The 12,957-nt window shown below is 35.3% G+C and overlaps 2 protein-coding genes across 2 annotated transcripts; one reads left to right on the top strand and one right to left on the bottom strand.

Moving 5' to 3' along the window:
• The first annotated feature begins 1,996 nt into the window (after nt 1-1,996).
• Nucleotides 1,997-3,080, top strand: TRX2 (thioredoxin 2). Its single transcript, XM_079079736.1, has 2 exons — nt 1,997-2,361; nt 2,807-3,080. Exons 1-2 carry the CDS (start codon nt 2,089-2,091, stop codon nt 2,954-2,956), a joined length of 423 nt encoding a protein of 140 aa, XP_078935862.1. The 5' UTR covers nt 1,997-2,088; the 3' UTR covers nt 2,957-3,080.
• A 2,304-nt stretch (nt 3,081-5,384) lies between these two features.
• On the bottom strand, nt 5,385-7,692 carry LOC145160510 (Tetratricopeptide repeat (TPR)-like superfamily protein). The gene has a single exon (XM_079079735.1). The coding sequence runs from the start codon at nt 7,574-7,576 to the stop codon at nt 5,570-5,572; it is 2,007 nt and encodes a 668-aa protein (XP_078935861.1). The 5' UTR covers nt 7,577-7,692; the 3' UTR covers nt 5,385-5,569.
• Nucleotides 7,693-12,957: the final 5,265 nt, after the last annotated feature.

Genomic DNA, 12,957 nt, shown 5'->3' with positions numbered 1-12,957 from the left:
TCATTTAGATTGTTTCGGCTAACAATCAACCGATTTTTATTTCGATTTATGCATCGCACTCGAAACTTTAAAAAATCATAACTTCCTAATACGAAGTCAGATTTAGGCGTTATTTATATTGACGCGTAGCTATTGACATGTACTACAAATTTTGTTTACAATATTTATCCTATTTACACTTTTATTTTAAATTGATATTTTTATCCTTTCGTTTCGTTTCTAACCGTATTTTAATACAAATATTATTCCGTTATAATATTTATATGTATAACATAAATACAATATTATATATAAAGAAACTTTGTAAACACATAACACATAAGAAAACTTCTCATTTATTTATTTATTTATATTGCAATTTTACATTTATTCGACAACGTAAATGAGGGTTTATCCGCATAATGTCTAACGAAAAGTGTGGGCGTTACAGAATGGGTTTTGATTTCTTTTTTGGTTCTTGTCGTTGGTGTGTATAGTTCATACGCAATTTCATCCACAAGTTTGAACTCTGCAATCTTGTTCCTCAGGCGACTTCGAATGGATGATTGTAGTTGTTTCTTGGCGACGACAACGGATTCTGTAACGCCCTAAATTTCCAGAATAAATTTTTAAATTTTCAGATAGAATAAACAACCATTTTTTGTAAATACATCTAAGTTAAAAACCATTTGTTCAAAGACCATATTTCCAATTCAGAGTTATAAGGGAAAACAACGTGAAATCTCGAATTATAAAACTGCTAATGTGCTTGTGCACAGTCCCGCCTTCGCCATCCGATAAGTACCTAAAAAACATTTAATCAACAACTGTAAGTCAAAGCTTAGCGAGTTCCCCTCTAAAATATCCCACACAACAATACACATACAATCCATGCACACATGAGCCTTTAATATGTCTGAACCGTTTCGCAAGGCCTACAGGATGCTTGGACCGCTCTACCGAGCCTACAGTCGACTTGACCGCCTCGCAAGGCCTACAGTAGCTGCACCGCTACCTTGGGCCTACAGTCTGACTTGAGCGCCTCGTAAGGCCTACAATATACCTGGACCGCCCGGGTATCTTGACTTACAACACAAAGCAGGACCGTCTCAACCCAATCAACCATAGTATGTCAACATATAAAAACAGATAAACAATAACCAACAAAGAACAGGTAATCATAACAGATCTACCAGTCTAACATATAACTACAATGATACATATTGCAGTACAAAGTATAGTGAGAAAACTCACATTAGCTAACCAACAGAGGTTCAACAACAATACTAAGCAACAGGACAGTTGACACAAGCTACCTAAACCAAACCGAAACTAAATCTTAGCTAAACACTCAATTCTATCATAGTTTGACCAACTGGTCAAAAAGCCAACATAGTTGGTCACCACGTCGTGACCATGCACCTTCCACGACGTGGCAATTCCTCGACAAAACAGTCGCGAAGAATCCACTTGCCACGACGTGGTAAACATGTTGTCATGTCGTGGGAACGGTCCAGAAATCACTTATAGATGAGTGACTAACCATGATAAAAATTAAAACCACAAATATTTTTCACAAAACTGAAAAAATTAAAAAACTAAACTTATATTCCTAAAAACCCATGGGACCATTTTTGAAGATCTGTGGGATTATAATTTACTCAAAGCTTTATATTAAGCTTAGCTGGAGCCTGGATGAGTTACACCCCGTTCCCGAGTTCAACTTAACGAGAGAAAGGAAAGGAAATGAGTGGAAATGAGAAGAAAATAAAAAAATTGGTGTTCCCGAGTTTCATTAAAGGAGGGAAGTGGAACGAAGTGGAGAGAAATGGGAGGACCACTTTCCCTCCTAACTTTCCTTCCGATTTGGGAGGATTTTGAAGGGAAAAACAAAATGATTCATTTTCCTTCCACTTCTCTCCAACTCAGGAACGCAAAAGAAAATTTTGTTTTCCTTTTCTTTCTCTTTTTTCTCTCGTGACCTTATTTTCTCTTATCTTCTTTTCTTTTGTTAAACTCGGGAACCACGGGTTAAGTACGCGTAGTCCATACTTCCTCTCGACTTCGACGGTGTGTGTCTTGTGTATTGTGTGAAAACTAAAAAGGATCATGGGATCGGTGGCGTCAGCGTTGATGGGAGGAGGAGAACAGACCCCCAACGACGGCGATACATCATCGGATGAATCACGAGTTATCGAATTTCATTCTTCTAACCGCTGGCAGCTCCATTACAATCAGTCAAAACAATCCCCCAAACTGATGGTCGTAGATTTCTCGGCGTCATGGTGTGGACCCTGCAAGATGTTGGAGCCCTTTATCCGCTCTCTCGCTTCCAAATATCAAGAAATCGACTTCATCAAGATCGATGTCGATGAATTACAGGTATTTTTTAATTAATATCATATCATCATAGTCATCTGGAACTGTATGGTGAACCGATTAGGTCAATCCAACATTTCGATTCATAATTCCATTCCAATGAACTAATCTAACAAATAAGGTTTAGGTTTAAACTTTAATTTCAACGAGTCAGCGAAAAACCCTAATTGATCCGTGTGAATTTAAGTCGTGGAGTTAGAATCTGAAGTCGATCAACCGATTTTGCTTCAATTCCAATTCTATGAATCCCGAACTTGAGTTCCCAAGGTGATATTAGGGTAAACTTTTTACGTGTTTTCAATTTGCTACCACTTTCTGTAATTGGTTACATAAATCGATGATGAATTTGTATCAAATTGAGACAAGGGTACATAAATCGTTATTGTAATTATGAAGATAGATTGGGCGATTTAAAAAAAAAAAAAAACGGATGGATGGATGATTGTAGGATGTGGCACAGCAATTTGGGGTGCAGGCAATGCCAACAATTGTATTGCTAAAACAAGGAAAAGAGGTGGGAAGGGTTATTGGTGCCAAGAAGGATGAACTGGAGAAGAAGATTCTTCAGAACAGGGAAGCTCCTAAATTTGCAGCTTGATTCATATTTCTCTATTCTCTAATGTTTGATTAAAAGTTATTTTGTGCAATTGGTATCAGAATTCAGAATTGTACCAAATAAATTAATCGTTTATGTTTAGTATGAATTCTCCAACGTTTTTTAACTACTTGAATTAATTATTGGTGATGTTGGTTGATATAAAGGTGAAAGGTCTTTATCAATATATAATATGATGGTATTGGCTTCGATCCTTGTTTCTTGTTGTTTCGATGCAACCTAAAACAAAACAAATGCAGGAGTCATTTGGATGCTTATCAAATAAGTTAATTGATTATGGCTTTGTTCGGATGAATTTTATTGAATGCGTTACTTTTCTAGAACAATTCATGCAAGAACCATGGGAAAAACTTTACTAATGTACTCATCAACCTCTATACTCTGATATTTAATGCATTGAAAATGAAATTGATCACGCCGCTTTTATAGAGAGTGCATACCTTAATGATGTTAAAAAAAATTCATTAATGTTAACTACAATGGTGATGCTTTAGAGGAATGGTTTGAAGAGGACAAAGATCAAGTGGTAAGTAATCATGTATTGAGGGGGAAGAGAATCATCATTGTCTGTCAGATAACTTGGCAGTTGACTTTGAATATAAGGATGAAATCAATTGTATGAACAAGACAAGTATCGACAAATTCTAGTAAGTTATGTCTTATTCAAAAACCAAAGTCGGTGAAGGATGAACAAAACCATGAATCAGATAAGATTGATCATGTAGTTGAAGTTCATGTCATCTTCAAAGATAATTTAACTCTCTTTTCACATTAAATCTTTGAAAAGTGAACAAAACATTGCTATGAAGTTCAAAAATTGGGCTCTATTTATAACATATACATGGATTGGTAGTCATTATATAAAAAAAATAATGCATAATGAAATAAATGAGCATCATACAACTTAGATTTGAGGTTATAAAAACGATTAGCATAAAGGTCTGTCTTGGGCAATATAGGAGGGTGAGAAAACATGCTTTGACGCTTATAGAGGTACTTGTATAGCACTAAACTAAATTATGGTCTTATGTTGAGAAGATTGGAAGATATAACCCAAACTATACTGTTAAACTGGATATATTCTTGTATAACACTAAGCTAAATTATGGTCTTATGATGGAGTTAAAAAGGGGGCGGATTGAAGGATGTTAGGGATAATTGGGCTTGATGGTTGTTCTTAAAAGTTATTTGTAGTATAGAGTTGTTTTGAATGTGGGTAGGGATGCAAATAATCAAATTCTCCATGCTTACTATCCACAAAACTATACAACACACAAAAGGAGAGAAATGGACGGAAATAATACGAAAGTAAAAGAAATTGATGTTTCCAAGTTTCATTGTGGAAAAAATTGAATTAAAATTTTCCGTCTTAACTTTCCTTCCAATTTGGAAGGATTTAGAGAGAAAAGAAAAAAAAATGTTTAATTTTCTTTTTATTTCTCTCCAACTCGGAAACACAAAATACATTGCACTTTATTTTCTCTCTACACTTTCTTTTCTATTTTTTGCTAAACTCGGGAACTAGGCGTAAAGAACAATAATCTCATGATCCTTTAAAAGCCTTCATCACTACACAAAAGAACACATCAAAGTAGATGATCATCCTTTTTGATACTTTCAACTTGGACTTCATTATTCGCAACACAATTGTCAACTGGGGAATCTCCCCCTCTAAGTTTTTATTTTTATTTTTATTATTTTTTTTACCAACTGCTTTTATAGTTCTTCCGCTTGTGTAACCTTCTTTTTGGAGCTTCTTAGTGTATGTACTATCTTCCATCTATTTCAGGTCGCTTCTCGGCCCCAAGATAGTTAAACGATAGTTATCATTTCCAAGGTCACACTACTTGAAGAATTTATAGTTGTGTGTCTACTGCTAATAACATTAAACAAACTTCAGTTCGGCTTTAATGCAAAAAATTTGTGCGATGTGTTCTAAGATACCATATATAACTTGTTAAAGCTAAATTGGACACCTTACACAAATCGAAGATCGAAGATATGCATACAAGTGAACTAGTGCAATTTTAGAACCTTGGCATTGGATTCTCGATGGACCATGATTTACGATCCATCGAAGGTAACATGCAGTCACACAATGGTCTTTCATCTGCATCGGAGTTGTTGATGCTCATTATGTTGTTGTTGGTGCTCAAAGAAGACGCCATTGATGGAGGTCCGATCTTGGGGGTTTTGAACGTTTTGTCTGATCTTGATAGGGGCACAATGAATATAGAAGGGTTGGGTGGGGAAGCCTATTAATTACGTTAAAATTTGAGTACCACGTTGGAAATAATGTGGTCATATTGGTGCCACATGGACAACACACTTTATTTTTATCCATAATAACAATGTGTACGTCTGTAGGAAGTCAAAATAATTTACCATTTGAGTTGAGGAAATTACATGATTAATCAAACAACTTAAACTATGAAAACTCATATCATTTGTACATTGATCAACATAAACTTTTTGAAAAATACCTGTCCAATTAAGAAATTTTGAATCTTCAAAATGGAAGATGCAATTTCCTTTGTGTTTGGTACCTTTCATCTACCATCATCCTTCCAAGTATGTTGAGCAAACACAGTTTATCTATGATCTCAAAAGTCCCATGTCCTTCATTCTATTGACAATTCTTGAAGCATCATTCAACCTATTCGCCCTTTCATAAACACTAGCAACAACAAGATACAATTCCTTCTTATTAACATTGGAATCACATTCCAATCTCTCAAACAACAACTCCACCTTCTCAAAATCCCTTTTCGCACCATAAAGACTCAACATCTGAAAATGCACTTCATCTTGAAAAACACACCCTTCATCCTGCATCTCAACATACACACCATTCGCTTTCTCAAACTCCCTCAACTTCCCATACGCATTTAACACAAGCCCAATCACATTCCCATCAGGAAAAAACCCCGCTTTTCTCATCTTATCAAACACGTCAATCACACTAGAATACTTTCGGTTTCTTGAAAATAAATCAATCATACACGAGTACACCGATATATCCTTAATCTCTCCAAAATTATACGCCTGGCGAAAAACCCATGTAGCCTCTTCGACCCGACCCGCTCCAGCAAGAATTGTAATGGCTGTAGCCCGAGGAATATTATCCGGGTGTTTAAGTTCATGAAGCAATCTTTTTGCATGCCCAATTAAACCAGCTCTTTCATAAGCTACAATCATGGTTTGATAAAGAACTTGATCAATTTCAACACCAGAGCTTCTTAATTTCTGGAACAAAATTGCAGCTTTATCCAACTTCCCTGATTTATCCCATATAGAAATGATGGTTGAATATGTTATGGCATTTGGTTCTATCCCTTTACTTTGCATTTCTAGAATAAGATTATTAGCTTTCTCATGTTCAAGTGTTTTTCCATAAATCTTGATCATAGTGTTGTAAGTAACAACGTTTTGACTGATATCTTTTCTCTGCATTAATCTGAATAAATGTATGGCTTCCCCAAAAAGTTCGGCTTCACCATAAACTCTTAAAAGGGTGTTGTAACTTACCACATTTGGTTCGATTCCCATCTTTCTCATGCCCCAAAATAATCTATCTGCTTCTTTAGCCATATCAAGTTGACCATATACATCTATCATGATGTTGCAGGTTGTAAGGTCAGAGAAACAGTTCATTTCTTTCATTTCTGAGAATATTGATAAAGCTTCTAGGTATTTTTGATTCTCGGTGAATATGCTTAAGAGTGTAGAGTAGCTTACTGTATCAGGTGTAACTCCAACTGATCTCATTTCTTGAAGTAGTAATCGAGCTTCACGAAATAGTTTTGCTTTTCCAAATACGTTGATCATGGAATTGTAAGCTACGAGGTCAGGGGAGATGCCTGATTGTTTTAATCGAGAGAAGATTGATATGGCTTTAGAATAATCACATAGCTTACGAGACAACTCGATTAGGTTGCTGTACAGTACAAGATCTCCAGATACATGATCATGTTCCATCTTCTGTAGCCAAGATAACGCGTCGTCGAACTTACCTTCTTTCCCGAAATGCGTGATTAAAGTGGAGTAAGTATACCTATCAGGCGAAAGTGCTCTTTGACGCATTTCATCGAACAGTCCGTAGGCAATCTGCCACTGCTTTGCTCGAAGCACATTACGTAAGACCACGTTGTACGCGTAGACTGAAGGGGTGTATAAAGCTTGTTCGTTTATCCAGTCAAGCAGTGCTAATGATCGTTGCCAATCGGTTTCACGGGAAAGGATGGTCACCATGAACCGTATTGAAAGTTGTCGGGTTTTGTAAGGAGACAATAAAGCGAACAGTTCGTGCTCGTTTGATGTTTGATTGATAGATGATACGAGTTCGTCCATGTCTACGCTGTGATCTAAGTGACCCGTTTCTGGTCTTCGACGATAAGGTTGGAGAAAAGATGATGGTTTTAGAGTTGTGGACTTTGAGGGCTTCCGCCATATATCTTTGCTTGAGGAACTGGAGATTACGACGAATACTGAACGGTGGCGTAGTTTTTTCCGGTGACTCGTCGACGGCGAGAAGTTGTGTAAGTTGATTGTGGTGTAAGGTATGGAAGAAGTAGTCAGTGACGACGCATCCATGTACATCATCTCACGGTTTCTCCGGAGTGGCGCCGTTCTCTCTAATTGCGGTGGTTGTTTTGTTTTGACCCGCTAGAATTTTTCATTAGTTTAAGTGCACCATCTGATTTTTAAGTATACCAACTCTTACCCCTTTCTTGTTTTTAAATAACATTTAAAGAGCTCATCAACATATATAAAAAGTAACGTAATGTTTGTTTTTTGTCTGCAGATCTGCGTGGCCTCTTCTGTCTGCGCCGCGCAGACATTAGCCTTTGCAGACTGTTTGTTTTTTTGAAGACTGCAGACCTAAAAATGTCTGCGTGCCCTCTTCTTAGCGCAGATGTGGACCAGAGTCTTCTAACATCTTTAAACATCTTTTAGCCTAAAAAAACATATATATCTTTATTTTTTTTAAGTTTTTTTTTTAATTTATAATTTTTCTAACTTTATTAATGATAAAAAATTTAAAAAAAAATACAAAACTTAAAAAAAAACGTTCGACGATACAAACATGATATTTTTGACAAATTTATAAATAAAGATTTATTACAATAATAGTCGTTGAAGTTTTTTATATAAATATGAAAAAAATCATAATATATTCTTATATTTTTTTTTTTTGCCAAATTTTATAAAACATTATTTAATACAGTATCGTCAATTTCTCGAGAAAATATTTATGGTACGTTTTTAATGGATTTAACTGAAAAAATCGAAGTTTATTTCATCAATTTATGTATCAAATTCTTTGATCACTAATTATAATGTTTAGTTATAACTTTGCAACCAAAGTTGTTGGTTTTTATCAAATATATACGTTACTTCATACCATTTTTATTTTTATTTTTTATACAATAATATATAAAAGTTGATCTAAATTCGTTAATTATTTATAACAAAGTCATAAAAATATTAAAAAATCACTTTGAAGTTTAAAAAAATCAATTTATTTTGATTTCAGTTTATTTTAATAGCCCGCAGATGTTAAAAAAACAAACAGTCTTTTTTTTTCAGACTGCAGACGTTTGGTCCACCTCTTCTACTGCAGAGGTCTATAGATGTGGCCCGCAGACTGCAGACATTTTGTCTCAGAAAAAACAAACAGCACCTAAGGTGATCTTTGTTTTTTAAAGGCAAAAAATTCATGAAGTCTGCGGACCACCTCTGCAACAGAAGACGTAGACGAAACGGCTGCATACTGTAATAAGAAACGTGTCTATTTTTTAAAATTTGCAGGCTGCTGTAGATATTAAAAAATTAAAATAAATTGATTTTATAAACCGAAGACAAAGCTATAAAAATGGTCCTTATGGTTTGCTAAAAGTCACAAACTCGGTCCCTGTTAATTTTTTATGCAAATGGTCATTGTGGTTTGCAAAACTTGCACGAATGACCATTTTTACTAACTTCGTTAGGATTCAGCCGTTAGGGACTGAATTCGTAAGGGCTCGTCTTTTCAAATATAAAGAGACTGAATTTATAACATTTAGTAAACCACAGAGACTATTTTTGTAATTTTGTCTTAAAAATAATATAAATGATAGATAATAGGGAGAGTTCAAACTTGAGACCTCTTCCCCCTCTCACTTAATCAACCAAAGCCTTAGCAAACTAAGTTAGAGCCACACTTGCTTTATATTTTTGAAAACTAATTAATATTATCTACAAATCGTGAATAAATTAATAATAAAAAATTTTAAAAAACATATTTTTACAAAAAAAAAATTAATAAAACAAAATATATTTTTAGCATAGTGTAAAAAAAATTATAAACAATTTATATGTTTTTTACGTATTTGTTTTACGTAAAATAAACATTTTTATGTATTTAAAAAAATATGTTTTCATATAATATGTTATTACATTGATATGATCCTAATTTTTTTTTATGTTTTCATAAAAAAATAAGTTTTTTTTTTTGCTTTCACGTAGAAAAAAAAATTTACGTATTTATTTTATATAAAATATGTTTTTTATATATTTAAAAAATACGTTTTCGTATAATATGTTATTACATTGTTATAATCCGAAAATATATACTTTTGAATACATAAAAACGTAATAACATAATATACAAAAATGTAATCCTAAAAAACGTAATAACATATTATACAAAAACATAATACGAAAACGTAATCCTAAAAAAATATATTTTTAAATGCAAAAACGTAATCCTAAAAAAACGTAATAACATATTATACTTTTAAATAAATAAAAAAAAGTAATAACATTTTATAATCCGAAAATATACTTTTAAATATATAACGTAAAACAAACTAAAGAGGTTAACAAAACATAAAAATGCGTTTTCGTGTAATATGTTATCACGTTAACGTTTTTACGTAAAAAAAATATTTGCATATTCACTTTAAATCAAAACTAAAGATGTTAAGATAACGCAAAAGTATATTTTAGGATTATAACAACGTAATAACGTATTATACGAAAATGTATTTTTTTAAATACATAAAAACATACTTCATATAAAATAAATATATACAAAAATGTAACATCCCAAAAATACGACCCAAAAGTTTCATTTTCATAGTTACTAAACCCATATCCCAAAACATCGTCAATTTCAAAAGCAATGTGAACATATGATGATCATAGTATTTAATCAAAACAAAACATAGAAAAGTATTATGAGAGAATAAGTCCCAAAATCACTATTGCGGAAAATCATAGTGTGATGCGATGCGATCATGTCGGCCCCTTTCCCTTCGAGCTGGAAGTACCTGAAACACACACTGAAACTGTAAGCACAAAGCTTAGTGAGTTCTCCCACCATACCACATACAAAATAAACATACTGCCAAGCATATCTGGGTGTTGGCCTACCCCCTTCGGTCTATTTCAACCGGATATTGCCGAGCATATCTGGGTGCTCGACCTGCCCCTTCGGTCTATTTCAACCGGATAATGTTGGATAATGTCGAGCATATCTGGGTGCACGACCTGCTCTTTCGGTCTATTTCAACCAGATATCGGGTCTATTTTACCCCTACCACTACCATATAATATCACACATAATTCACAGAATCGTTAAATAATACACGCACAACTGATAACTATCACAAAGACAATCATCATGCTATATCATAACTAGTAGGTCGGCCTTGGTTCCTTCAACCCACGAATTCTACGAAAGGAGACTCACCTCAACTATGGGTGTCAAATCGTACTCAGCGAACGACTCGTGAACTCCTCTTCCTATCACACAACATAAATTTCTAATTAGCCATTAGATTACATTATGACTCCAAGGTCCAACCCTAATTCATGTCTTAAGGCAAAAGGTTCCCTAATCCTTGCCTTATTCGGCCTCTTCCTCCCAAGGCCCAATTTCAAAACAACCCAAAGTATCCAAGCCCAATCAAATAAACTCTAAGACCCAAAAGGCCCATATACCATCCATCATAGCCCTAGGCCCATAGGCCTTAATCCACAGGTGGGCTCGAGGCCCAACAAATCAAGGCCTAACATCCAAGAGCCCAAAAATCACTTTTCTCCACTGCATGTGTACGCGCAGCGTACTCTGCATGTACGCCCATCGTACGCTGATCTTGAAAAGATACGGGTGGTTGACCTAGTACGTGCAGCGTACCAGGGAGTACGCCCAGCGTACTGGCCAACCAACCCAAAAACCTTCTTGTGACTTAATCCATTAATCCATAACGTCCAAAACATAGATCCAGGTCCCTAAAAATGTCCTAATCCATAAAGTTATAAACTTTATGCTTTTGCATGCATGGATGGGGATTAAGACATAGATTAAGTCCATAAACACACTTAGTTGATATCTAGTACTTGCATGGTTGAGGCTAAACCATCAAGGTCTGATTTTTATGGCTCCTAACACTTCTAAGAGCCTAAAAGGACAGTTCATATGGACTGATGTTGGAGCATGGAAATGCTCTACAAATAATGAGTGATAGTTAGGTTGTATTTTCCCTTTATTGCATTTATGGTGTAAATACTCTCCCTCCTATATAAAGGGAGAGTTGGTCATTTCTTACTTTAGCCAGCTCATTTTTTCTTAGTTAGAGATTACTTTTCTCACAATGTAATCTAGAGAGAGAGAAAAGTGGTGGATTCTCCCACCCAGGGAGAGTTTCTCTCCCACCATGTTCTTCATGCATCAATATTATTCTCTCTTTGTTCTTAGTCTTCTTCCATGAACTCATAATATGTTCTTCGTGTTCATACTTACAAAAACACAATTAATCTCGAGATATCTTACTTCCGCATTCACCGTTCGTATAAAAATGGGTCTCTACAATTGGTATCAGAGCCGTACCTTGAAGATCTCACGATTAGTTCAAGGGAACGACTCCCGTTCGGTGATTATCTTGTGATTTTTCCGTGTTTCTGCAAGAAAAAATTTTCAGGTTTCAAACCGGAATTTTTTTATGAAGTTCGTTCTTAGTTCTATTTTCTGGGTGATTCTTACTTAATAAAATAAATTGTTGCTGCTGCTGCTCGTTCTATTTGTTGCTGGAAAAAGATGTTCTTAAAAGATTATTATTGAAGCTGTTGAAGAAATGAAGAAAAATGGGAGAAGAAATTATTTTTGTGGTCTCCAAATTGTTGAAGAATTTGCTCCATGAGTTCTTTTTCTTGGATGAGAAGACACAAAAATTATGGGCTTATTATTCTTGAAGATAGTGGAGGAAAGCAACTTTTTCTAGAAGATTTTTTTTCTACAGCATGTTTATTATGATCATCATAAAAGGTATGATATTCATACATTCTACCTTTATTTGTTGCTGTGAATCTTCAAATTAGTGCATATGGACGTGTTTAAGTGTTTGCATAAAGCATATTGTCATTGTTACTCTTTTGGGTAAAGAGTACTCCACTTTTCACTCCCTCAAAAAGACAAAAACCATGTGACATTGTCCAATCCCATCACTTTTTGTCCTTAAAACCCACCTGCACACTCCTCATTTTTGTCTTCCCAAGACCCACTTTTGACTTAGAATGCTTTATAAAAAGATTCTCTCATTAAAATATGAATAAATGGCCTTTGCGGTACCATTTATCATGAAAAAATAGCATTTTTCGTCATATATTCAGCCCTTCTCAGAGCCCAGAACCGTAGCCAAAAACTGCCTACCGGAGTCTCCTAAGAAGCCTCCCCGCAACCCCTCTCAAGCCTTGATCCGAAGCCCATACCCGCAGCCTTTTGGTCCGCAGCCGAGAGACCGCACCTTACCGCTTCCTCTGGACCGAAGTCTTCCACTCGGACCGAGGTCCTCGCACCGTAGGCACTTCATTCGGTTCGGACCGCATCTCGCTACCGTAGCTCGGACCGCTGCTTGACTTGCCCTCGCTTGCACTGCAGCCAACTCCCTCTATCCGCCTTCCTTTGCGTCCGCACCCAGGTCACCGTCCACACCCTAGAA

This window comes from Lactuca virosa, chromosome 2 (genome assembly GCF_052849685.1).
Source record: "Lactuca virosa cultivar CGN04683 chromosome 2, Lactuca_virosa_CGN04683_v6, whole genome shotgun sequence".
Classification (NCBI taxonomy): domain Eukaryota; kingdom Viridiplantae; phylum Streptophyta; class Magnoliopsida; order Asterales; family Asteraceae; genus Lactuca; species Lactuca virosa.
The sequence above is the reverse complement of the archived record's forward strand: the minus strand, read 5'-3'. Positions and strand labels throughout refer to the sequence as shown.